Source organism: Tasmannia lanceolata, unplaced genomic scaffold (genome assembly GCF_043159265.1).
Source record: "Tasmannia lanceolata isolate RefF3 unplaced genomic scaffold, GAP_Taslan_0.1 ptg000003l, whole genome shotgun sequence".
In the NCBI taxonomy this organism is placed as follows: domain Eukaryota; kingdom Viridiplantae; phylum Streptophyta; class Magnoliopsida; order Canellales; family Winteraceae; genus Tasmannia; species Tasmannia lanceolata.
The window spans coordinates 16,967,612-16,992,557 of record NW_027518680.1 but is presented as its reverse complement, the minus strand read 5'-3'; the positions used below and the strand labels follow the sequence as shown (position 1 = coordinate 16,992,557).

The 24,946-nt window shown below is 41.2% G+C and overlaps 1 protein-coding gene across 1 annotated transcript; it reads right to left on the bottom strand.

The window, feature by feature from the left end:
• On the bottom strand, window positions 1-23,799 carry LOC143852869 (uncharacterized). Its single transcript, XM_077362508.1, has 3 exons — window positions 23,271-23,799; window positions 17,552-18,069; window positions 1-1,349 (listed from the first exon to the last, which is right to left on the bottom strand). The coding sequence occupies exons 1-3, from the start codon at window positions 23,734-23,736 to the stop codon at window positions 381-383; spliced, it is 1,953 nt and encodes a 650-aa protein (XP_077218623.1). The 5' UTR covers window positions 23,737-23,799; the 3' UTR covers window positions 1-380.
• Between the last annotated feature and the right edge of the window lie 1,147 nt (window positions 23,800-24,946).

Sequence of the window (24,946 nt, the reverse complement as noted above, 5' to 3'; positions counted from 1 at the left end):
TGATGAAGTACAACAATTATGCTCGGATTGTGCCCTTCTGAAAGTTTTCATAGCTAAAATAAATCATATTATACAATACCCCATGAATATCATTAGTTTGAGAAATAGGAGGAAGTATTTCTATCGTACATACAACCCCATGAACCTGCATACAGAAGCATCCATGGTTATTTGCATCTTGCAAGGTCGACTATAGTCATAACTATCTAAGATTTTATATGGTGCCCGATTGGTCACATACACTGGTGTGGCATCCACCCTTGATATTTGATCCAACAGCAGTGCACTTTTTCAACTTTTCAAGGGGCTGCTGTTGGATCAAATATCAAGGGCAGATGCCCCGCTAGTGTACATGCCCGAGCGAGCGCCATATAATTTCTCTAATATATATGATAGCCCAACTTTTCGGCGGCCCCAATGTCCGAGTTGGCAGATCCCGTAAGAATATGTGTCCGTACTGACTCCTCAATGTCTGAGTTGGTATATGCTTGACTAACATTTCTCTTCACCTCCTCCTCAATGTTGGAGTTGGTAGATGCTTGACTAACCTTTGTCTTCTCCTTCCTCCACTCTATCTTCCTTAGCCAATGCCTAACTAGCAAAACTGCAAAAGCCACGAAAACAAACCCCACACAGCCACCTCCAACTGATGTCAAAGCCAACAAAACCCATTTGGTTTCCCTACCAGGTGGTATGATCACCCACATGGCTGCTATGTAGGCCATTGACATGAAAAACACAGCCATCCACATGACCTTATGTGTCATTACCAAAAATTTCATCATCGATTTACGTTGGAAAGGTATGATACTTACTTGGATGATGACAATGCCAAGTGACAAAAACAATGCCATATTGTTGCTGACTAAGAACACCTTGAAAGGGGCAGTTCTTCCCATAGTTGATTTTCCAGCCAATGCTCCATCTTGGTAGACACCGCCTGGTGGGTTGATTCCGGCCGCAAAGGCGACAGTGGCAATGAGAACAGCTACTACTGTTATCGTATTTCGGGCATTTTGGAGTCCTTCGAATTGGAAAATGATCTGCTTTTTTTGGTGGGGATGCGAATTGTTAGAGGAATTAGAAACCTTATTCTGTGGCAATATTTGATCATTCAATTTTTGTTGGGGGAACACTGTAGAGGAGGAGGTTTCCGTAGTTCTTGGTATTTCTGGCAATTTGGGTGGCAAATTAGTGCTTCTCTTACCACCAGCGTTCTCCAGCATGTAAGTAAGCTCGACTGCATGACATTTACTAGAGTCACTCTCGACGATATCAAGAGCTGTGAATCCACTTCGATTCAAGGAATTGACTTCAACATTGGTCTTGCTGACTAGGTAGCACACCATCTGTGCTCAAAGAAAAAAAGAACAATTCTTACAATATGGTGAAAAAGATCCTTTAACTTTTTTATGAGAATAAAAAATCTTCAGATACTTGAATTTGGGTGAATCTACAAAGAATAATAAAAACAAACAAAACAAGAGATACTAATAGGAACCTGCTATCTGAACCATCGTTTGATGCTAACAGTAGACCTTTGTTCCCACATGCTTACTCATATGTGGTTGGGATTATAAATTTGGTGGCTAATCACAAGGTAACCCACATAGTTCTGGTTAGATGCCAGAGGGACATTCAATCTATTTGAAACCAACATCTTCCCTGCTCTTTGGAACTTTAAACTCTCTTTATATATCAAGGGGTTAGAATCATCCTATTGTTGGGATTGTTTCTTGTTTCTCACAATTTAAGTGGATTATTCCTAATTTGACAAGGGTTAGAATCATCCTTTGGTCTAGGCCTTATGGTGGCGGTGGTGGGAGAAGTGACTTTAAACATTCTTGCGTTTTTTTTTCCTGGTGCTGAGGAGGTTTCCTCTATGTTATTTCTCTTGTGAAGAGAAGTGTTGGTTCTTGGTTGAGAGTGAAGGGAAAGGAGTACGGTTTTTGGATTTTGGCTTAATCCCATTGTAACTCTTTCTCGAACTGAAGATCTTTTTTTTTGCCTTGTGAATGTAGTCATTTTTGTCAAACTGCATATATCTTGTGTTTGAGCTTGTGTTTGTAACTTAATTATCTTTTTAGTAGTTTGCAGATGAGTGGATCGGGCTTACCTGTCAGATTTTTTTACAAAGTGACATGATGTTTGTTGGATCGAACTAATCGAAGAATAATGAAAGGTAGAAAGCTTATTTAGGAAATTCTTATTGGAGGTAGAGTAATGTGATGACGTATTTGTCATCTATATATTTCTTTGTGATTTCAAAAGGTTGTTGAATCAATCTGACGATATTTAGATCTATCTGTGCGGGGAAAGAGATCTAATGAAAAAACTTTACATGCCAAAATTTTTGACCAAATGATTTATATCTGAAGTGACATTTGTACGAGCTAAAGATCTAAGAGGATAAGAATCTTCTAAAACACATGAATATATTCAAGGTAGAAAGCATTTTGTTTCCTGATTTGTACAACAACATAGTGTCGGCTACTTTTAGGGAATCATAAAGTGGAGTTGGAAGAAGTAGTGACAGCGCTATAATGAAATAAAATTACTAGGCATGATCAAAAGAATAGATTGATTGTTCATGTGGAGAATTAAAGAGGAGGGTCATATAAAAGGGACTTGAAAAAGGTAGGCTAAGATCTAAGGTTGGAGAAAAGGGCTAGGTAAACCACCATCTGTGAAAAAAAAAACAGTTCTAGTATGATGGAAAAGTTTCCCAATTTTTTTGGGAATAAAAAACGTTCAGATACTTGAATTTGGGCTAATCTGCAAAGAATAGTGAAAACAAGCAAAACAAGAGATAATATTAATTGGAACCGGCTATCTGAACCATCTCTTCTAGCATTTGATGCTATTAGGAGACCGTTGTTCCCCCATGCTACACGTGTGATTGGGATTATAAATTTGGTGGGTGATCACAAGGTGACCCACATAGTCTTGGTTAGATGCCGGAGGGACATTCCATCTATTTGAAACCAGCATTTCCCTACTCTTTATGAAACTTAAAACATTCCTTATATAGAAAAGGGTTATAATCATCCTACTGTTGGGATTGTGTCCTATTTCTCACAACTTCAGTGGATTATTCTTAATTTGACTAGGGTTGAATCAACCTTTAGTTTTGACCTAGACCGTATAAGGCATGGAATACCTTATCGTAGTGGTGGTGGGAGAAGAGAGTTCGTATTTTGTTAAAAAGGAGAAAGAGGTTTCTTTCTCTTGTTTTTTCTCTGGTGTCAAGGAGATTTTCTCTTTGTTATTTCTCTTCTGACGATAAGTGTTGATTTCTGGTTGACAGAGAAGCGAAAGGAGTATGTTTTGTGGATTTTGGGTTAATCCCATTGTATTTTTTTTTCAAAGTGTAAGATCATTTTTTTGTCTTGTGAATGTAGTCAATGATGTAGAACCACTTTGTCTTTTGTTGTGTTTGACTGTGTGTTTGTAACTTTTACCTTTTTATTACTTTGAAGATGATTGGATCGGCTATTTACCTGTCAATTTTTTTTACAAAGTTGCATCATGTTTTTTGGATCAAACTAATCGAAGAAGAATAACGAAAGCTAGAAAGCTTGTTTAGTAAATTCTTGTAAGAGGTAGAGTTCTGTGACGATGTATTTATCATCTAAATATTTCTGTGATTTCAAAAGGTTGTTGAATCAATATGAGGATGTTCAGATTTGTTGGTGCAGGGAAAGAAAGATATTGGAAAAGCTTTACATGTCAAAAAAATTCTGTGGCATTTGTACGAGCTAAAGATCTAAGAGGACAAGAATCTTCTAAAACACACGAATTTATTCAATGGGAATGGGGATCAACTTCATAATTTGGATGAAAGGATGAACGAAGATGACAATGCCTTAATGTTTTTACTTTGTTTACTAATTTGTACAATAATATGGTGAATAAGCTACTATTAGGGAATGATACAGTGAATTTGGAAGAAGTCGCGACAAAGCTATAGTCAAATAAAATTATGAGGCCTGATCAAAAGCATAGATTGATTTCTCATGTGGAGAATTAAAGAGGAAGGCCATATGAAAGGGACTTGAAAAAAAGGTAGGTTAAGATCTAAGGTTGGCGAAAAAAGGCATGTAGCGTTATCATTACAACGGTTATAGTCACATCAAGCGGAATTGTCCAAAGCTAGCTAACAAGCCAGATGGTGGCACTGGAAATACACCTGTGGCGATGACAAATGAGCGGAGCAAAATGGTTGGAGATGTTCCCACTTTCTCCACAGGCTATCACACTTGTCATTATAATGAGTAGATTCTAGTTTCAAAATGGTCTATTCATATTCCATGAGAGAAGGGCCGTAGTTGTATCCTCAGGATGCATTATGCACTTGTGACGCTGCAGGAATTGGGATAGTAAAGATCAAGATGTATGATAGAGTAGGTATAACGTATGTCCCAAATATGTAGAAGAGTTTAGTGTTTCTAGACCAGTTGTACTCGAAAGGCTGCATCCATTCAACCCTAGGCGGTGCCATGAAAATCACATGCAATCGCATAATTCTAATTAATAGATCGAAGTGTGAAGGAGTGGATCATCCAGCGGGGAACACAATAAATTTTGGTGTTCCTAGTACCTCGATGGATAAATATTAGAAACGGAGGTGTGAACATGCATAGGGTCTCTTTAGTAGTTGATCCAAAAGTGGGTTTGTACGCAACATACAAGGTTGAGTTGATATTTCTTAATGGTGGAGATAACGGGTCAAGATCTTGCTCCTGAGTTGACTAAGTGATTTGAATCAGAGAAGCTAGACATGCGCATTAGCTGTACTGATTGAGTCGGGTGGAGTCAGAACTAAGATGGATTCGAGGTGTATAGCTAGTTCTTCAAAAGGGCAATATTTGTTCATAGAAATATATAGTAAACCGGTAGGGAAGTGATGTAGAGACTAGAGTGCTCAATGGAAGCCAACTTTTGTCTCGACAAGAGCATTGGAAACTCTGAAAGTGGTATCTGCTGCTCTTGTATAATATGTCACTCGGTTGAAGAAAGCAGTGTGAGGAAATATTATGACAGAATCCAGTCTAGTAAACTCAACCGACTGGTTTGAGTAGCTCATTGTCAGAGCTTAATTACATTACACTGTTGCAAAGATGATGTAGGCCAATACCTAATTTAGGGAAAATCCTACACTCCTAGCGGATTAAGACTTTAGGACAATTAAGGGCTCATGCGAAAAACTAAAAGAACACTTAACAACTTACCTAGGGCCGAATTAACGCCTAATTAATCTATGGGCAACAACAATAATGAGACTTAAATAGCATAAATAATTGTAATTAAGCATCCAAACGGATCAGATTTGATGCCTAAAAAGTAGGCTACAAACAAAATGATGAAAATAGAAAGTAAATAATAAAAAAAGATGACAATGTCTGTGACCCATGCTAGAGTCCCTGACATCAGTCTCGTCCACGTCTACGCTTGTAAACCTTGAATCCAAGCCCATTGTTGATGTCCCCATCAAAAGGAAATACAAGTTCTCTTAGAGAATCTGTCGAGCAATCAAAGTTCTGCAACCAATCCTGACCTCTGTACACTATAAATCCAGCCAGAACTAAAATTTTCTCAAGATCTGAACGTGCAACATTGGTTGCATAAATATTTCCCAGAAGAAATCAGCAAGCCCGTGAATTCTATAGCCTGTAAATTCTCACTGCTGCTAGAATCATGGCCAAAAATTTCAGCAGATTTGTTGAATTTTTTGCTACTAATCATCAGCCACAAGTACTGCCTTCAAATTGTAGGAACTGAACTACACTAATAATTTATTCCTCTAGAGAATAGTCCATGTTCAGTTTAGTTTGAACTAGCCACTTTCTTTCTATTGTAATTGGAAACTCACTAGACGTGCCATCTGTGATTCTGACACTAGTTACTACTCGAGGATATGTACGATAGAACAGTAACTAGTGTCAGAACCACAGATGGCACCTCTAGTGAGTTTCCAATTACAATAGGACTTCACCAAGGTTCAGCTCTAAGCCCTTATCTTTTTACCCTAGTTATGGATGAGCTTACGGAGGGTACCCAGGATGAGGTGTCGTGCTGTATATTATTTGCAGATGACATAGTATTAATCGACGAAACCAAAGCAGGAGTAAATGCTAAGTTAGAGTTATGGAGAACTACTTTGGAATCCAAAGGTTTTAGACTAAGGAGGACTAAGACAGAGTATATGGAGTGCAACTTTAGTAATGTAAGGAGGCGGGACAAGGATGTAGTAAATATGACTGGACAGGATGTACCTAAGAGGGATATCTTTCGCTATCTTGGTTCAATTCTACGTAAGGAGAGATTGAAGAAGATGTTAACTATAGAATAAGAGCAGGTAGGTTGAAGTGGAAGCTTGCCTCAGGAGTTCTGTGCGACCGTGAAATCCCTACCAAGTTGAAGGGAAAATTTTATAAGACAGCTGTGAGGCCAGCCATGCTGTACGGCTCAGAATGTTATACCACCAAGAAGCAGCATGTGCATAAGATGAGTGTAGCAGAGATGCGAATGCTTAGATGGATGTGCGGCCATACAAGGTTAGATAGAATTAAAAATGAAGACATTCTTAAAAAGGTGGGGGTAGCACCAATTGAGGAGAAGATAAGAGAGCACCCTTTAAGATGGTTTGGACATATCCAATGCAGGCCTTTGGATGCTCCAATGAGAAGAGGCGACTCGTGCCAAGTTGATGGAGTAAAAAGAGGTAGGGGCAGACCGAAAATAACTTGGGTAGAAACAGTGAGGAAAGACTTGATAGCTAGGAACATAACAGACAACATGACCTTGGATATGATAGAATGGAGGAAAATAATCCACATAGAATAACCCAACTAGAGCCAGGTAGATTCCTTTCACCTTCTTCATGAAATTTTTCTAAAGGATTCATTTAGCCGACCCCAACTAGTTTGGGATAAAGGCTTTGTTGAGTTGAGTTAAGTTGAGTTGAGTATTGTAGAAACTAGGGTTGCATTTAATGCATTTCACGTCGCCCATTAATGCAGGGGACACTGGCGTACTGCACAAGGCCACCTTGGCTATCATCCTTTGGTTCGTTTGAACATGTGTTTGAACCCAAAAAACCTTGGGTTTTTTAATCTTGGCTATCAGCAATAAGCAGAGACGGGTGGATCCTTGATACGTGGACAAATTTTGATGGAATGGTGGCGTCTTTCTTTATTGCTGGCTTTGTTTTGGTTTGAAGATGTGTATGAACCCAGAAAATCTCGGGTTCATTTAAATCTTGGTTGTCACCCATAAGCAGAGACCGTTGGATCCTTGACAAGTGGACATATTTTGATGTACTTGAGATCAAGGAAGCAGGAATCTCTACTCAGAATGGGGAATCTCAATTCACCGGATATCGATTTGGAAATGAGAATCTTCTCGATTCCCCGATATTTGGGAATCTCGTTTTGGAAGCCTGGGAAACACGATTCCCACTCTATGGGAAATTCAATTCCCACTCTATGGGAAGTGCGTATCTCACTCTATGGGAAGTGCGTATCCCACTCTATGGGAAGCACGTTTCCTATTACCCTCCTTGTCTCCTGCTAGTCCTCTTCTCTTCCTCTTCTTAGTATTTATATGTAAAGTCAATTAAGTACTTAAGAATCATATGAAAATAAGGGAATAACCCCCCTTTTAATTTATTAAAAATAGTTTCAAGACCCAAATCTAAAAGGATAAAAAGTCAACTTTCCAGTTCTAGTTCAAAATTAAAAAAAAAAATAGATCGGGTCAAAATCTTAAATTCCAAACGATGGGGTATTTTTTCAATTTTAAAAATTCGTAAATTCTATCATGTCCAAACATTATTAAATCTCAAAAGTCCGGAAAAAAATCTCATAATTTGGTTTCTAAATTTTTTTCTTCTTGTTAGGCAGTGGTCAACGCAGTGGTCAACACAGGTATTTCAGTTGATAGTGATTTTCCTTTAATTAAATGTTGGGTCTTTTAATAATAAAAAAAATATTTTTTAAAATGTTTGGTTCATATAATTATTTCTTCTATTTTTTTACTAATTTTTTATTTTTTTAAATATTTAAATATTAAAAAAATTCTCAGACCCTTCCCGCTTCCCTAAGAACCTTCGCTTCCTGCTCTCCGCTTCCCATTTCGCTTCCTGCTCTCGCAACCTTGCTTGAGATATTCCGGTGATGTACTCGATATGTTTGAACATGTGTTTGAACCTAGAAATTCCGGCGACGTACTCGAGATTCCGGCGGTGTACTCGATATGTTTGAACCCATAAATTCGGGCAGCGTACTTGATATTCCAGCGGTGTAATCAGGATTTTCGGGTGTACTCAAGATTTCGGCAACGTATTTGAGATTTTTGAAGATGTGTTTGAACCCAGAAATACCTGTAGCATACTTGATATTCTGGCAGCGTACTTGATATTCCGTCGGAGTACTCGATATTTCGGCATATGGTTTGTTAGAATAAGCCTATATGCCTATGGGCATTTTAGTCATTATAGTTATTGTACAGCTTTTATTATATTAATAAAAGGGTGAGGGGGAGATACCCAACTCACACACTTTCTCTCCAATCTCTTTTGCAACATGGTATCAGAGCCCTAGGGTTTCTGATCCCTAGGGAAACCTTTACCCTCCATCTTCTCCATCAACCATAACCCTAAACCCTCCCCCTTCTCCCTCTCTCTCACCTAACCCTAATCTGCTACAGTACTGCTACAGTACGGCTACTTCTCCTCTCTTTTAAACCCTAATCTATTATACCCTCTAAAACCCTCTTTTACACCCTAATCTATTTTCTGGTCTTGTGTTTCATTGTTTTTCTTTGCTCAATGTGCTGATCTTCTTTAATCCTCTTCTCCATTTCTCTTTCAGCATCTTCCTGGATCTTTATGGGTTTCTCTATACTCATGTCCTGCACCTTTGACATCGTCATATGACTCTTTCTATTGATTAGTTGGTTCTGCCTACCTTTCTCTCCTTTCTATTTGCTGTTGTCGTTGGTAGTGGTTTCTTTGTTCGTCTATATTCGTTGTCGTTATGGATCCTCCCGTCATTATTGATCCCTCCATTGGCATGACCACTGACGTCGGCGCCTCTACCACAACCTCGGCCCATTCTTCTTCTTCTTCTTCTCACTTGGCACCTGTGGAAAATTCTTACCCACAGTTGAATATTGCCAAGTTTGATGGAACTAACTATTTACCGTGGAAGGTTGCGATTGAGACTTACCTACTTGGGCGAGGCAAAGTCCATTTCCTTCGTGAGGATCCTCCTTCGCCTAAGGGTCTTACGTATACTCGCTGGGAGCAGGAAGATGCATTGATACGAAGTCTTCTATGGCAGAGTATGACTCCTGATATTTATTCTACTCTGATTCTTCTTCCGACTGCGAAGGAGATCTGGGATCATACTGCAGTGAAGTATTCTGGGGTTGAGAACATCACTCGTATATGTTCCACTTACTCTGAGTGGATACAGCTCCGTCGTGACGACATATCTCTTGAAACTCATTACGGGAAGTTCATCTCTTTATGTCAGCAGCTTGATGTCTTTCTGCCACTCACTTCTGATATTAATGTTCTCCGGCGTCAACGGGAACAGATTCGAGTGGTGCACTATCTTGAGAGCCTAGGCCCAGAGTTTACCCATCTGCGCTATCAGATTCTTGGTTCTGGGAACATTCCTTCGTTGCGCGAGACTTACTTCCGAGCTCAGCAGTGCGTTAGCGAGACTCCCTCCCGCCCTACTTCTGACCGTTCGACTCTTGCAGCATATGATGGTGGTGGTGGTACTCGTCCTTCTCGGGGTGGTGGTTCTTTTTCACGAGCTCGTGGCCGCGGTGGCCGTGGTGGTGGTCGTGTTGGGAGTGGGCGTGGCCGTCCTTATTGCACCCACTGCCAGCGCGATGGCCATGTCATTGAGACTTGTTACACATTGCACCCCAAGCTTAGGCCGCCTCGATCAGCTCACCTATGCACTTCTGTCCCATTTGACTCAGTTGTCTCTGCCCCTGCCTTGCCACCTACTGATGACTCATTCTCCTTTACGCGGGCAGACTATGAGGAGCTCCAGCGCCTTCGACAGAGTGCTTCACAGGCCACTGCGGGCTTTGACTAGCCAGGTAGTTCACATACTACATTACTTTCTAGCTCCGGGTCCTGGATCATTGACTCAGGAGCCTCGAACCATATGACTGGTAACTCATCGCAGCTCTCTTCTTTTCGCACTTTTCCATCTGCTTTTCAGTCCATTACTTTAGCTGATGGTTCCACTACCCCTATCACTGGTATTGGTACCACATGTCCTTCACCTAATCTTTCGCTATCTTCAGTATTGTGTGTACCTAAATCTCCTTTAAGTTTATTATCTGTTAGCCAAATTACGAAAAATCTTTCTTGCTTTATCTCATTCTTTCCATCTTACTGTCTTTTTCAGGATCTTTCGACTGGGAGGACGATTGGATCGGGTCGTGAGGTGGATGGCCTGTACCGTCTTGACTGTAGCCCCTCTTCGTCAGCTTTACACAGTTCAGTGGATGTCTTTCAGTGGCACTGTCGACTGGGTCACCCATCACTTCAGCGCCTCTGGGTGACATCTTTAGTTCCCTCTTCTGTCTCTCCATTTCATTGTCAGTCTTGTGAACTCGGGAAGCATCATAGACTGTCTTTCCCTTCTCGAGTTGTCACTAGAGTAGATAGTTTATTTCAGCTCGTTCATTGTGATGTATGGGGACCTTCTAGGGTCGCGTCAAATAATGGATTTCAGTATTTGCTGTTTTTATTTATGATTACTCTCGAATGACTTGGCTGTATCTATTGAAAGACCGCTCCCAAGTCTTCTCTACATTTCAAAATTTTCATAATGAAATAAAAAACTAGTTTGGTTGCAGTCTTAAATGTCTGCGTACTGATAATGCACGTGAGTTTTTTTCTGGTACTGGTGGCTTTCAGGATTATCTCTCCTCTCATGGCATTATCCATCAATCCTCTTGTGCATACACCTCGGAGCAAAATGGTGTCGCCGAAGGAAAACTGCACTATCTACTTGAGGTGGCTCGCACTCTCCTCTTCCAAATGCATGTTCCTAAAACCTACTGGTCTGACGCCATTCTCACTGCTTGTTTCCTCTCCAATCGTCTTCCATCTTCGGTGCTTCATGGGGATTCTCCATTTCACATCGTTTATCCACATCAGGATTCATTCCCTCTTACGCCCCGTGTCTTTGGCTACGTTTGTTTTGTCCATCATTTGGGACCAAGCCGCGACAAGCTTGACCCTCGGTCAGAATGATGTGTTTTTCTGGGTTACTCTCGTACCCAGAAAGGATATTGTTGCTATAGTCCGCGTCTACGCCGTTGGTATGTATCAGTTGATGTGACCTTTTTTGAATCAGAATCATTCTTTGGCTCTACCTCCGTTCCTCATGTTGTCAGAACGGAACCTGATGTGACCATTTCTCTTCCTGTTCTTCCTCCTCTTCCTCCGACTTCCTTAGCACCTCCTCCTGCTTGCCCCACTGGATAGGTTGATTCGTGTGCTCCTAGGGTGGATCGTCCCCCTACTAAAGTCAAATATCAACGTCGTCAATAACAGGCACAACTTCCTCACACCGACAAATCGTCTTCATAGGCAGAGATCTCTTTACCCTCTCATCAAGTACCTTCATTTCATGTAGTTGTTTCTGACTCTCCTATTGCTTCACGTACTCGTTCTCATTCTACTGCCCACCCCATTTCTAATTTTGTCTCTTATGATCGTCTAACTCTTCCTTTCAAAAGCTTTGTCTTGTTCGTGTCTTCTGCTGTGTTACCCCAGTCTCTAGATGAGGCTATTCATCACCCAGGATGGCGAGCTGCAATGGATCTTGAAATGGGAGCTCTGCATTCTAATCACACATGGGATCTAGTTTCTCTACCTGCTGGTGCTCGTCCTGTAGGATGTCGTTGGGTGTTCTCCATTAAATATCTACCTGATGGCACCGTTGATCGACTGAAGGCTCGTCTGGTGGCCAAGGACTACAGTTAGACATTCGGTGTCGACTATCATGAGACGTTTTCCCCAGTGGCGAAGATTCCTTCCGTTCGGGTTCTCCTCTCCCTTGGAGTAAATAATGGATGGCATCTTCACCAGTTAGATGTGAAAAATGCTTTTCTGCATGGCGACCTCCTTGAAGAGGTGTATATGGAGCAACCACCAGGTTATGTTGCTCAGGGGGAGTTGTCCTCATCAGTCTGTTGCCTCTGAAAAGCAATTTATAGGTTGAAGCAATCGCCGCGTGCATGGTTTGGTAGATTTAGCGAGGCAGTTATGAGGTTTTGCCTCTGCAGGATGTATTATGTTAATTGTATATGTCGATGACATCATTATTACAGGGAGTGACTCAGGGGGAATTCGGAAACTGAAAGCCTTCCTACAAAAAGAGTTCACGACAAAGGACTTGGGACGTCTCATATATTTTCTTGGGATAGAGGTTGCATATTCTTCTAGTGGCTTGTCTCTATCACAGAGGAAGTACGTTCTGGATTTGTTAGAAGAGAAAGGAAATCTTGGTGTGAAATTTGTAGCTGCACCCATGGATCCAAATGTGAAGCTGGTTCCAGAAGAGGGTGAGTTGTTGAAGGATCCTGGTAGGTATAGAAGACTTGTGGGCAAACTTATATACCTTACGGTTACTCACCCTGATATATCCTATGCCGTTGGGGTGGCTAGCCAGTACATGGCCTCTCCTCGTACTTCGCATTGGAATGCAGTGGTTCAAATACTCAAATATCTGAAAGGTGCACCAGGAAAGGGATTATTATTCAAAAGACATGGTCATACACGAATTGAGGGGTTCTCAGATGCTGATTGGGCTGGATCCCCTGCGGATGGGAGATCGACTACCGGGTATTGTACCTTTGTTGGAGGTAACCTAGTTTCATGGAAAAGTAAGAAACAGGATGTCATTGCAAAATCAAGTGCAGAGGCAGAATACAGAGCCATGGCGCATACTACGACTGAGATTATTTGGTTGAGATCACTCCTAGCTGAGATTGGTATTGTGTTTCCTTCGCTGTCACAGTTGTATTGTGACAACAGAGCAGCTATCTATATTGCGACGAATCCGGTCTTTCATGAGAGAACAAAGCATATTGAAGTTGACTCTTATTTCATTCGTCAGAGAATCCAGAAAGGGGAGGCACGCGATGTATTTACTCGTTCTGCAGAACAGTTGGCTGACATGTTTACCAAACCATTAAATAAATCAAAACTGAGTGACATATGTAACAAGCTAGGAATGTACAATTTGTACATTCCAGCTTGAGAGAGAGTGTTAGAATAAGCCTATATGCCTATGGGCATTTTAGTAATTGTAGTTATTGTACAGCTTTTATTATATTAATAAAAGGGTGAGGGGGAGATACCCAACTTACACACTTTCTCTCCAATCTCTTTTGCAACATGGTTGAACATGTGTTTGAACCTAGAAATTTTGGCAGCGTATTTTATATTTCGGCGGCGTACGCGAGATTCCAGTGGCGTACCATATGGCTTGACCCGAAGGAGTTAATACACAAACCGAATACCGACAACGTTCCAGATAATCTTTAAAATTTGCACGCGCTTTACATAAGGGAAACAACGTTTATACGTGATAACGACAACATCTATTTGAAAACACCAGCGCTATCCCCCTTTATTTGATGTGTATAGAGATAAGCCTGGAGAGGAAGTGAGGATTACAGGTGCAATTCCTTCAGCGTCCTATGCATTAACGGGGAACGAGAAAGGCATTAAATGCAGCCCCATTTTCTCATTAAGAAATACTAAAATAATGAAAAGGGGGCTGCAAATAGAATGATTGAGGTGTACTGCCTTCCATCAAATACAAGGAGGCTATCTGGGCCCCGTTTCTGAAGAATTGTGCGTGTTTCGTCAATAAGATGAAAGGTGCGAGCGTTCCTCGTTCTGTACTTTCTCGCTGTTCACCATTCTTGGTTAGTGGTTCTCATTGTTAGTTTTTCGCATTGTTCGTTGTTCCTTCTTCGTGTTCTTAGTCTGTTCTTCCTACAAATGTGTGTAGTCCTCTTGCGTAGTTTTATGCATTTATCGTGGTTTGCATTACAATCCACTTGTCATTGTCTCAGGCTATATGCCCGGTCGTTAGCATTGCTTTCAGCCTTGTCTTTTCAGGCGACATGCTGTTCGCCGTCGATCTTGTCTCTCCAGACGACAGTGGTCCCCGTCGTTAGCTGGTTATCTCTTCAAGAGACATGTTGTCCACCGTCGGCCTTGTCTCTCCAGATGACACGGTGTCCCCGGTCGTTAGTTGGTTATTTCTTTAGGGCTCTGTTTTGTTGCAAAAAGCAAGGAAGACGGCTGAGCATTTTTAGGAATATGAAATACCAAATGTTGTTTGGTTGTCAAGTCTTAGCTCAAATTCCATTGGACTACTAGACAGGGAAGAGACATCATTATTAGCTTTTTGCTTAGGTGGCGCCTATGTGGCGGGATTGTCCCCTCTCCTACTTTTCCAATGCAAAACCTTGTTTTTGGTGGATTTTAGAGGGGAGAAGAGTAGAATATGTCTTGTCATGTGTAATCATTACTTTTTTCTCTCTTTCTCTCTCTTCTACTATTTATTTTGTTAATGACACCCCTCCATTCTCCACATGCTTTGACATCCAACCAAACACACTACCAAAATTCCCCTAATCGTCTCTAGACAAGTCTACACATATCCCACCCTTATCACCTCCTTGTTGATTACTACTTCCACTAAAATCCCAGCTAACCAAACAGAGCCTAGGTGACGTGCTGCCCGTCGTCGGCCTTATCTCTCCTGACGACGATGTCCCCTGTCGTCAGTTAGTTATCTCTCTGGGCGACGTGCTGTCCACCGTTGTTGGTCGGTTGTCTCCAGACGACGGTGTCCCCCGTCGCTGGATGGTTGTCTCTTTGGGTAACATGTTGTCCACCGCCGTTGGTCGGTTGTCTCTTCAGGTGACGTGCTGCCCGCCGTCGTTGATTGGTTCCTCTCACCTTTATGGTGGTGGGAGTTCTTCTTCTATAGGCATTATGCTACTCAGTTGATGTCTCTACTCATGGTACTTCGCCGTTGCTCGTGTGCGCGCCTTCGACGTGCTTATTTTGTTCAAGGATCGTTACTGTTTTCCCCTGCTGAGGCGCTTCTGTTCGATCGTTGATATCGTTGTTCACCGTTGCTCTTTTTCAGGGGGAGGCCTTGTGGTGATCGCCCTCACTGTAGTGCTGATTCAGAGGGAGCTATTATCTTTGGTGGCCATTGATCATGTTGTTCTATTTACAGTTGCCGTTGCCATTTTTTTCACTATGCATTTCACCTCACCAACTTGATGGAGAGTGTTGTACCAAGCTAGCTATGTCTATGAGATTATTGTCTTTCTTGTTGTATTGGTATCTTTAGTTGTTGTAGTTTTCTTTGTAACAAGCTGGAGTTCCATAGTATATACACTCCATCTTGAGGGGGAGTGTTGAAGAGTGTATAAGGGTATTGTAGTCATTCCATGTATTGTGAGGGGTATTATAGTGTTTATATCATGTTTCCCTAGTTGGGCCTCTATATACACATCATATTACATGGGAGCTACCAAGTGGAGGCTCTCCATTCTCTTCGTTCCTCTTCTTCTTCCTCTTTACGCTATCCTCATTCCTAACAATTACATTAAAAAGGAAACATAAAGATGGAGGAGAGGTTTCTTACATCGGAGGCATCTTTAATACACTCATCAATGGAGGGAAGCTTCCATCCAAGAGCTTAGAGCTCTCCAAAACTCTAAAATCTCAAACTCATGACAGAAAACTCAGACTTGAATTTCAGATCTAAACAAACTTACAGAACTTGAGTGATTGCGTTAAAAAAGAAATATAAAGATGGAGGAAAGGTTTCTTACATCGAAGTCAATTTCATACAGTCATCAATGGAGGGAAGCTTCCACTCCCAAGATCTTAGAGCTCTCCAAAACTCTTAACACAACTACATTTCAAGAAATCAAGAACTATCTAAAAATCCTAGCAGGACACCTATTTATAGGTGAGTTTCAAGAGCCAGCTAAGTGACATCTCATGGCCCGCTGTCATCAACAGCTAAGAGCCAACTAGCACTTGTTTAGGTGGCAGTATGGCCAGCGAAGTGCTAGCTCACTCATGTGCTGATGTGGCAATGAATTCCATGCATGCTATGGTTTCATAATTCAGTTGCCATCTTAAGCTTCCTTTCTTCAATTTTCTTGGAGTTCTTTGAGAGTCTTACAGTGCTCTTAAGAACTTTGTTTCTTCCCCCTTTGATTGAAAAAAACATATATATACAACTAGCCCTTAACTTTCCTGGTTTAGATCTACTTCAAGCTAGGAAATGAGTCAAGGTGAAGATTGTTGGGATTGTATCTCGTTTCATACAGCTTGAGTGGAGCCATCTTAGTTTGACTAGGAGTGAGACTAGCTTGTAGGATTCCTTATTTTATTAAGAAACAAAGAGGAGACAGGACATGTGATTTCTCTTGAAGTTTTCCTATTTGGACCAGGAGAGAGAGAGAGAGAGAGAGAGAGAGAGAGAGAGAGAGAGAGAGGGAGAGAGAGACTTAGGTTAAGACCTAGTCAATATAAGGTATAGAATACCGAGACATAGGTTAAGACCTAGTCTATATAAGGTATAGAATACCTTAAGCTTCTGGCCATGAGAGAAATGAATTTGTCATTTTTAAAAGAGAGAAAGAAATGATTTTCTATTGGTTTTCTCTTGTGTTGAAAAGAAGGGATTTTCTCTTGGCTATTTCTCTTGTGAAGAGAAGTGCAAGGTCTTGATTGAGAGAGAAAAGAAATGATTACGATTTTTGGGTTCTGGGTTAAACCTATTGTAATCATCTGTTGTTTCTTTTTCTCATAGCGGAAGATCAATTCTTGCCCCATGAACGTAGGCATTACCGCCGAATCACATATCTCATGTGTTTGCATCCTTATTATCATTCCATTTCTTTGCACGTGATCAGATTGGGTTTTGCCTGTCAAATTTTTCCACACTATCAAGTTGTGATCAATGTCTATGGGTCAAACTTTTGGTCGCCTACGCGGGGCCCCAATAGTGATCGCTAGGACAAATTGACTGGTGACTGTTAGTAGCTCTAACAACAAGAAATCCGGGTATTGCCGGTGTATGTACACTGACAATCACAAAAAAACGCCGGTACAGTAGATTCAGTAGATTTATAGCGGCAGGCTTTTATGACCACCGGTAATTTGCATAAGTTTACCAGCAGTCCTTAAAAAATCACCAGTAAATTTTATTTTTGCCGGTGGACGGTGGTCAATCAGTCGAACCTGACTTTTTTATTGTGAGATCAAGACAGTTTTCATACTGATACTGTCCTTGAAAGTCTGGGATGTATTTAGCCATGGGTATTAGTACAGTTAAACTCTTACCCCATAAAGTGGCTAAAAAACTCTTCGCATGTTGAGATATTCCCATCATCCCAACTGTTGCATTCCATGCATATGTGAACTAAAAGTGCTCCTAGAATTGCAAGAGATTCTTACCAGAGGGAGTTTTGCAGCTGTTGCGAGGTGTAACACGGTGTCCCCATTGTTGTCAGGCAAGTTTATGAGGCCTCTAATGTCAACTGTTTCCACCAAAAACAGAACAGCCTCATACTGGTTGTTCCTCACGCTTAGATGTAGGACAGTTTCTACCTCTTTTGTTAGCATCCAAACTGGTTCGAGACTTATGGAGAGAATCTCTTTGAGGATGGAAACTTGTCCTTTGGCTGCTGCTGAATGGAGAGGTGTTCTTCCCTCATTATCTCCTAGTAAACAGAGGTCTGAGTTGACTCTTAGAAACTCTCTCGTTACCTCCAAGTGCCCTTTTCTTGATGCTAAATGGAAGGGTGTCATTCCCTCATTATCTCTTAGGCAACAGAGGTCTGAGTCGACTCTTAGAAACTCTTTCGTTGCCTTTACGTGCCCTTTGCTAGAAGCTAAATGTAATGGAGAAAGTCCTTGCCCATCTCTTTTCTGTGCAAGATCTGGACGCACATTTAGTATTTCTCGAATGATATCTGTAACAAGTAATAATTATCCAATAATTAGAAGTATGCATAGCTGTTTAGGCTATGTGTCGTGCCTCATTTCTTTTTCATTTGGTTAACAACTTACAGCTGGAGTGTTAGCATTGTATGACAAGAAAAATCATACTTTCACAACATAAGTGAGGGTAGCTTACATCTATCTCTGGTGTGAGTTGATTTTGCTGTGTTTTTTAATTTGGAAAGACCCCAAAGTGAGGCTAGCTTATTCCTTTCTTCTTTTTTTTGGAAATTTGGTATGCTGCTTCTCTTCTTTATTCTGCTGTAATAGTATTTATATTAGGGAAGATCCGAGTCAAATGTCGACTCTTGGCGTTTCATCAGGCTTCAGAACAGTTTCTAGTTAAGGTGACCTATTTATTTTTTGGTGGGGTAGTAGATGAAGTCTCTGTGGTGCTTCTTTGGCAGTGAAGTCTCTGTTTTAGTTCTGGTCTTTTTATAAACGACTAGTAACAAGAATTTTGGCAATGCATTGGTTAAAAGAGCCCCACAATGTGAACAATTTTGTTCCAATTGGAATAAAAAAACATTGTTGTTATGGCTAAAAATTTAGGAAAAATATCCAGAAATTGCATCAAATTTCAGAAATTGTTACTGAATGGTGGTTGAATTTCAGTTCCCTACTTTATGGAGCCGTACAGTCCAAAAGACAATTTTGTCCTCAAATGCAAATATAGCATAGAAAAATGGTATCTTCTTCTTCTCTGATTTTTCCTGTTTTTCATCTCTACAACTTGCAAGAGAAGGAAGGAGAAGGAAAAGGGAATGTCGGAAAAATGGAAAAGAAGAGGAAGGGAAAAAAAGGAGAATCAATGCCAGATAAAATGGAAGGTGGCGGAAAAATGGAAGGCACCGGAAAATGGAAAAGAAGCGGAAGGAGGAGGAAAAAAAGAAGAATTGATGCCGAAAAACTGAAAAAAAAAAAGAGGAAAAAGAAGAACCAACACCAGAAAAAATGGAAAGGGAAAGGAAGAAGGGAAAGTTGGGGTCATCTAGGAAAACTTGGGGTCTTGTCGCTAAAAATTGGGCTCCTGGAAGAGGCTTGGTCCTTTCCAATGGATGGCAAACCATTAGAAATCCTATCACTCAAGCTCAAGAATACAAAAAAGAATCCTGAAATTGTGGAACAAAGAGACATATGAAGATGCATTCCAAAATATTAAAAAAGAGGAGGATGAAGTCCTCATTGCAGAAGCAACTCACCTCTACAACTCGAGCCAAGCCAATTCAAAAGCTCTCTTTGAAGCCAGATCTAAACTGAAAGAAACCATCATCCATGAGAAAATCATCCTAAGGCAAAAATTAAAAGAGAAATGTCTCTAGGAAGGTGACAAAAAAAGCAGGTTCTTCCATGCTTTGTTGCACCACCAAAGGAAATTTGGAGGCATCTCTAAAATCAAACATGAAAGAAACTGGATTTCAAATAGGAGCAGGATAAGGTCCTAGCAAGTGAATTCTTTGCATCAGGGAGTAACGAAGGACTCAGATTTGCTCTATCTCATTCCTCCTCTGATTTCTAAACAGGGCAACCAAATGCTATCAGCAGTGCCTTCGAAGAAAGAAATCAAAGAAGCAGTTTTCAACAGCCCTCTAGAGAGCTCCCCCGTTCTAGACAGGTTCTCCGGACTATTCTTGTCATCTTGGTGGGATAATATAACGACAGACCTAGTGGAAGCTGCCATCTCTTTCTTCAAAGGAGATAAACTATCTACACATTACTCCTCTACTTTTCTTGCCTTAATTCCAAAAACTGAAAAACCAAGACTATTCGGAATTCTGACTGATTAGGCTATGCAATATCTGTTACAAAATATTTTCCAAACTTATGGTAACAAGACTTGCAAAAGCCTTGCCTAATCTAATACCTTTGGAACAAGGAGCGTTCGTTAAAGGTAGGTGGATATCAGACAATATCGGCATTCCCCATGATGATCTTCCTTAAGAAAAAAGTGAGACGAGGAAATGTGATGCTAAAACTTGACATGGCTAAATCTTTTGACAGGCTAAACTAGTAGTTTCTATTAGAGCGATTTGGCTTCTCAGCAAAGTGGAGATCGCTTATAGCGGAGGCAACCCAAAACTGCTGGTTCTCTGTAGTGCTAAACGGGGAACCCCAGGGGAAGAGAGGGAAGAGCAGCCTACTACCTCAGGAACATGGGAAGCATTCCCATCACCCACTACTTGTTCACAGATGATATAGTAATACTCTCCAATGGATGTAAGACAAGCCTCAATCAAATCATGAAATTCCTCTCAAGGTATGAAAAGTGCTCTAGCCAGAAAATCAACAAAGGCAAAAGTTGCTTCACAATATCGGACAAGTCCCCTCAAGCAAGGAGAACAAGCAAAGCAACTTCAACGGTTTTTAGAAGCAAAAACTCTCCAGTCACCTCTCTGGGCATTCATCTTTACTCCGAGAGGCCGAAATCAGCATTCTTTGATAGCCTTATAGAAAAGATCCATACCTTATAAACCATGATGTTATCAAGCACTGCAATCCACATTTTTCCCGCAATAATCCCACCAAAATCAGTCCTCAAGCAGATTGATAGTCTTCTTTCCGATTTCTGGTGGGGTAATAGCGATTGCGGGTATAAAAAGTGTTGGAGAAGAACCAAAATGAGAGAATAGAATGAGTTGAGGGCTTCTCCCTTCACTCAAGTATTTATATTAAGAGAGGAAAAGTGCAGAAGACAACCATGCCCTTATGGCATAACATACACACAAACACACACATACATAGCTATTCAACACTCCCCCTCACGCTGGAATGTATATATTACACATTCCCAGCTTGTTACAAATATCAATAAACTTAGCTTTGCTCAATGGTTTGGTGAAGGTGTCGGCTAACTGATCGGCAGATCGAGTGAATGTAGTACGCAACATGCCCTACTGGATCCTGTGTCTAATAAAGTGGCAGTCTACCTCAATATGTTTGGTACGCTCATGAAACACTGGATTGTTTGCAATATAGATAGCCGCCTTGTTATCACAATACAACTCTGCAGGAGAAGATGGAGGAAACCCAATCTCAGATAGAAGAGAACGTAGCCAAATGAGCTCACTACAAGTGTGAGACATGGCCCTGTACTCGGCTTCTGCACTTGACTTGGACACAACATTTTGCTTCTTGTTGCGCCGAGACACAAGATTTCCCCCAACATATGTTCAATATCCAGTAGTGGATCGTGTGTCAGCTGGAGATCCAGCCCAATCAACATCACAAAAGGCCTCTAATCTCATGTGACTATGTTTCTTGAAAAGTAGCCCTTCGCCTGGGGTACTTTTCAAGTAGCGAAGAAGATGCACCACAGCAGCCCAGTGAGAAGTGCGATGCTCACTCATAAATTGGCTAACTATTCCCACAGCATTGGAAATATCAGGACGAGTGACAGTGAGATATATGAGCTTTCCAACAAGTTTCTTATATCGGCCAGGATCCTCTAATAAGGAACACTCTTTATGATGGAACTTTAGTTATACGTTTGTGTGTTGTTCCCATCAAATGCAACACATATATATAGAGATTTCGGTACACAAGAGTTTGTCCTTCCACACCTCTAACACTAATGTGTTTTAGAGTTTCAAAACACTTGGGACATCCCTCAGACTCCCTTTGTGAATGGAATTCAAAGTGATAAAGGAAAAGCCAACATTTTCTCTAAAGTGGGCCTTACCAATGTGGGCCACACCATAAAACGCTAACAAGGCATAGCAAGAAAGCTGTGGGAGATGAACATTCGGGCAGCATGGGGGGTTTTCTACATTCATGTCCGGATGGCAATGGAGGTTCTACATCTGGTTCTTTAGGTGTATCTGTCCAAACGAGGTTTACTCGGTTGGATTTCCCTAAATACGATGGATCAGAAGAACCGACAGGATGGACTTATCGCGTGGAGCAGTTTTTTCGGTTCCATCAAACCAATGAAGAAATAAAGATGCCTCTATCTTCATTCCACATGGAATGAGAAGGCCTCCAATGGTTCCAATGGTATGAGAAGACTCATAAGATCATGGAGTGGAATGAGTTTAAAGTGGCCTTGTGTGTTGGATTTGGACCTACATAGTGTGAGGACTTTGATTCGGCACTCACAAACTTCGCCAAACGGCTTCAGTACGAGAATATAAAAAACAATATGAAAGGCTGTCCAACATGGTTGAAGGATGGACTGAGAAGGCCTTGGTTGGGACTTTTGTGGGAGGCCTCAAGGATGAGTTGGAGGATGAAGTTCAAGTCTTCCGTCCAAAGACATTGAATGAGGCTATTGGCTTGGCACGCATGATGGAAGAGAAAATCCAGCGTGGCAAGATACTTCAGAAGGCCACAATGGTTGAGCTCAATATGAATACCCCACCTTTAGATTTGAAGGCTCCTCGAAGGCTTACAATAGGCGAGATGAAGGAGAGACGTTCTAAAGGGTTGTGTTACAATTGTGAAGGAAGCTTTATTCCTGGCCACAAGTGCAAGTTTCCCCAATTTTAGTTGATTAAAAGTTTTTGACAGTGGTAAGGAAGACGAAGAAACTCAGGAAGAAAAGCACCCGCCTTGAGAACAAAGCTGTTTTCAAGGGGGAGGAGTGTTAAGTTCCAGATTTTCTGAGATTTTTTAGCTACGATTAGGCTCACTAGGAATGGTTTTTATTGGCATTACTATAGTGGGCGACCGCCGCTCCCCGTCTCTCTGCAAGTCCATCCAAGTGCGAGGCATGTGGTTGCCACGCACAACTCCGCCAAGTCTCACGACCCAGCCGTTAGGCAGTTTCGATTAGGAATCCTGAATAATAGGGTTGTCATTATCGTATTTATGTTTTTTCATGTTGTGTTGGTAGAGTCCTGGCTGTTGAGGACTTGTAGTTTATATAGCATTAAGCTTTTATGAAATAAAGAGAAGATTTCAGCTCATATTTTTGTTCTATCGTACGTGGACTGGTTCTCCAAAAGAGAACCATTTTTCTCCTCTTCTTCTATTCTTGCAGGTACCTATCAGAGTTTTCATCCAAGCCCAACTTTAAAAACACTGGTTTCTTCTTGGATGAGTACTCTGAATTGACTAAGGTCAGTTGGCGATTGACTCGGGATGCCTTTAATAAACAGTGATCGATTTTTGGCTTTCCTATTTTTAATCATATAATAAATTCCATGACTTAAAACCAACAAGGTTGTAATGTTACCTGTATATCCTCCAGCCGAAGCCACATGAAGAGAAGTCCATTCACAGTCCTCTTCGAAGATAAGAAGCATCGGGGACTTGCTCAAAATATGCTTCACCACTTCCAAGTGCCCTTGAGCAGCAGCGGCAAAGAGAGCGCTTTCTTTCCTGCGGTTGAGTTTATAGGCGACACTAGGATCGGTCTCCAATAGTAGCTTCACCACTTGTACATGACCCTCGTAAGATGCCAAGTGCAGTGGTGTCACCATGTTCTTCTCATTCACCCCTGAAACCATGCTGGGCATTATTCTAATCATCTCCGATACCAATTCCACATGTCCACACCTCGACGCAATGTGCAACGCTGTGTTTGATGATTTCTCACTCAGGACTTGTTCCAAGATATTCGGGTCTTCTCCAACGATACTCAGAAAGGTGGCTAACTCGCCCCTCAGAGTTGCCTCGTAAAGCCAAAGCCTCCGATCCATTTCCAAAGACTATAATTTGCAAGATAGAAAGGTAAGAAAATTAGGTTTTAGACATGGTGCTTAAAAAGAAGAAGAATTGTACGAAAACGCGGCGGCTGACACGCGGTGCTATAAAAGAGATTTTGACCGAAACGACCACACTTTTCTTGGCTTTTTTTGTATGCCCGGTGTCATACTAGAACCAGATAGGGACCTACGCTGGATTTCGAGTGGCATAAATTCAATAATCACAAATACATTTTCTTTTCTTAGCTACTACGGAGAAATTATATGGTGGCCGACCGTGAAGTCCCGTCAAGGTAGTACGTCCAATATTTTAAAATGCTGATGTGACGCAGAACGTGGCCAAGAAAAATTCTTATCGACTTGGCGAGGACGCGATCATAACTCGGGAGAGTCGAAGGAGTTTATTCACTCTGTAGGGCAAAACGTGGAATGCAGATGTGGTGCAACGCGGAACACGGCCAAGGCAAAAATGAGTCGACTAGGGGGAGTTCCTTATCGAGTCAAGGAGTTTTTAAACACTGATAAGTCAGAGGTACCACCCTTGATATTTGATCCAACAACAACCTTTTAAAAAGTCGTCTGCGGTTGGATCAAATATCAAGGGCCGTACCGCTTTGACGGTACTTCACGGTCGGGCACCATATAAAAACTCGCTATTACAATTGTCTCTTTGGATTCAATTGCTGGGTGGAAAGATAAAAAAAGATGGATTGCGTTAGGAAAAAGAGATTTTGACACTACCCAATTTTCTTGTTCTTTATTTTTTTTTTGAGAAAAAACACTTCATAAGAACCGAGCCAAAGGGACCACGAAAGAGATATGAGAGATAGGCCAAAGTGAAAGATCCTGGTGACGTGCAGCATTCCTCGTATTATAAAATGGAAAAATGCCAATAGGGGACACCAAAATACAAGAATTGGAACGGGGAACACACTTTTGAAAAATTGTTAAAGAGGGTTGATAACCCCCCTTTGAGAGTTTGATAATCCCATTTAGAGGGTTGATAACCCCCTTTTAGAGAGTTGATAACCCCAATTTCGTCCCACTCTAACAATTTTTCAAAAGTGTGTCCCCCATTCACAATTCTTGTATTTTGGAGTCCCCCATTGGCAATTTTTCCTTATAAAATACTACCTTTTGTTTACCAAATTTTTGGGGAGTGATAAATTGACCCCTATCTCTCTTTCACAATTCTTGTATTTTG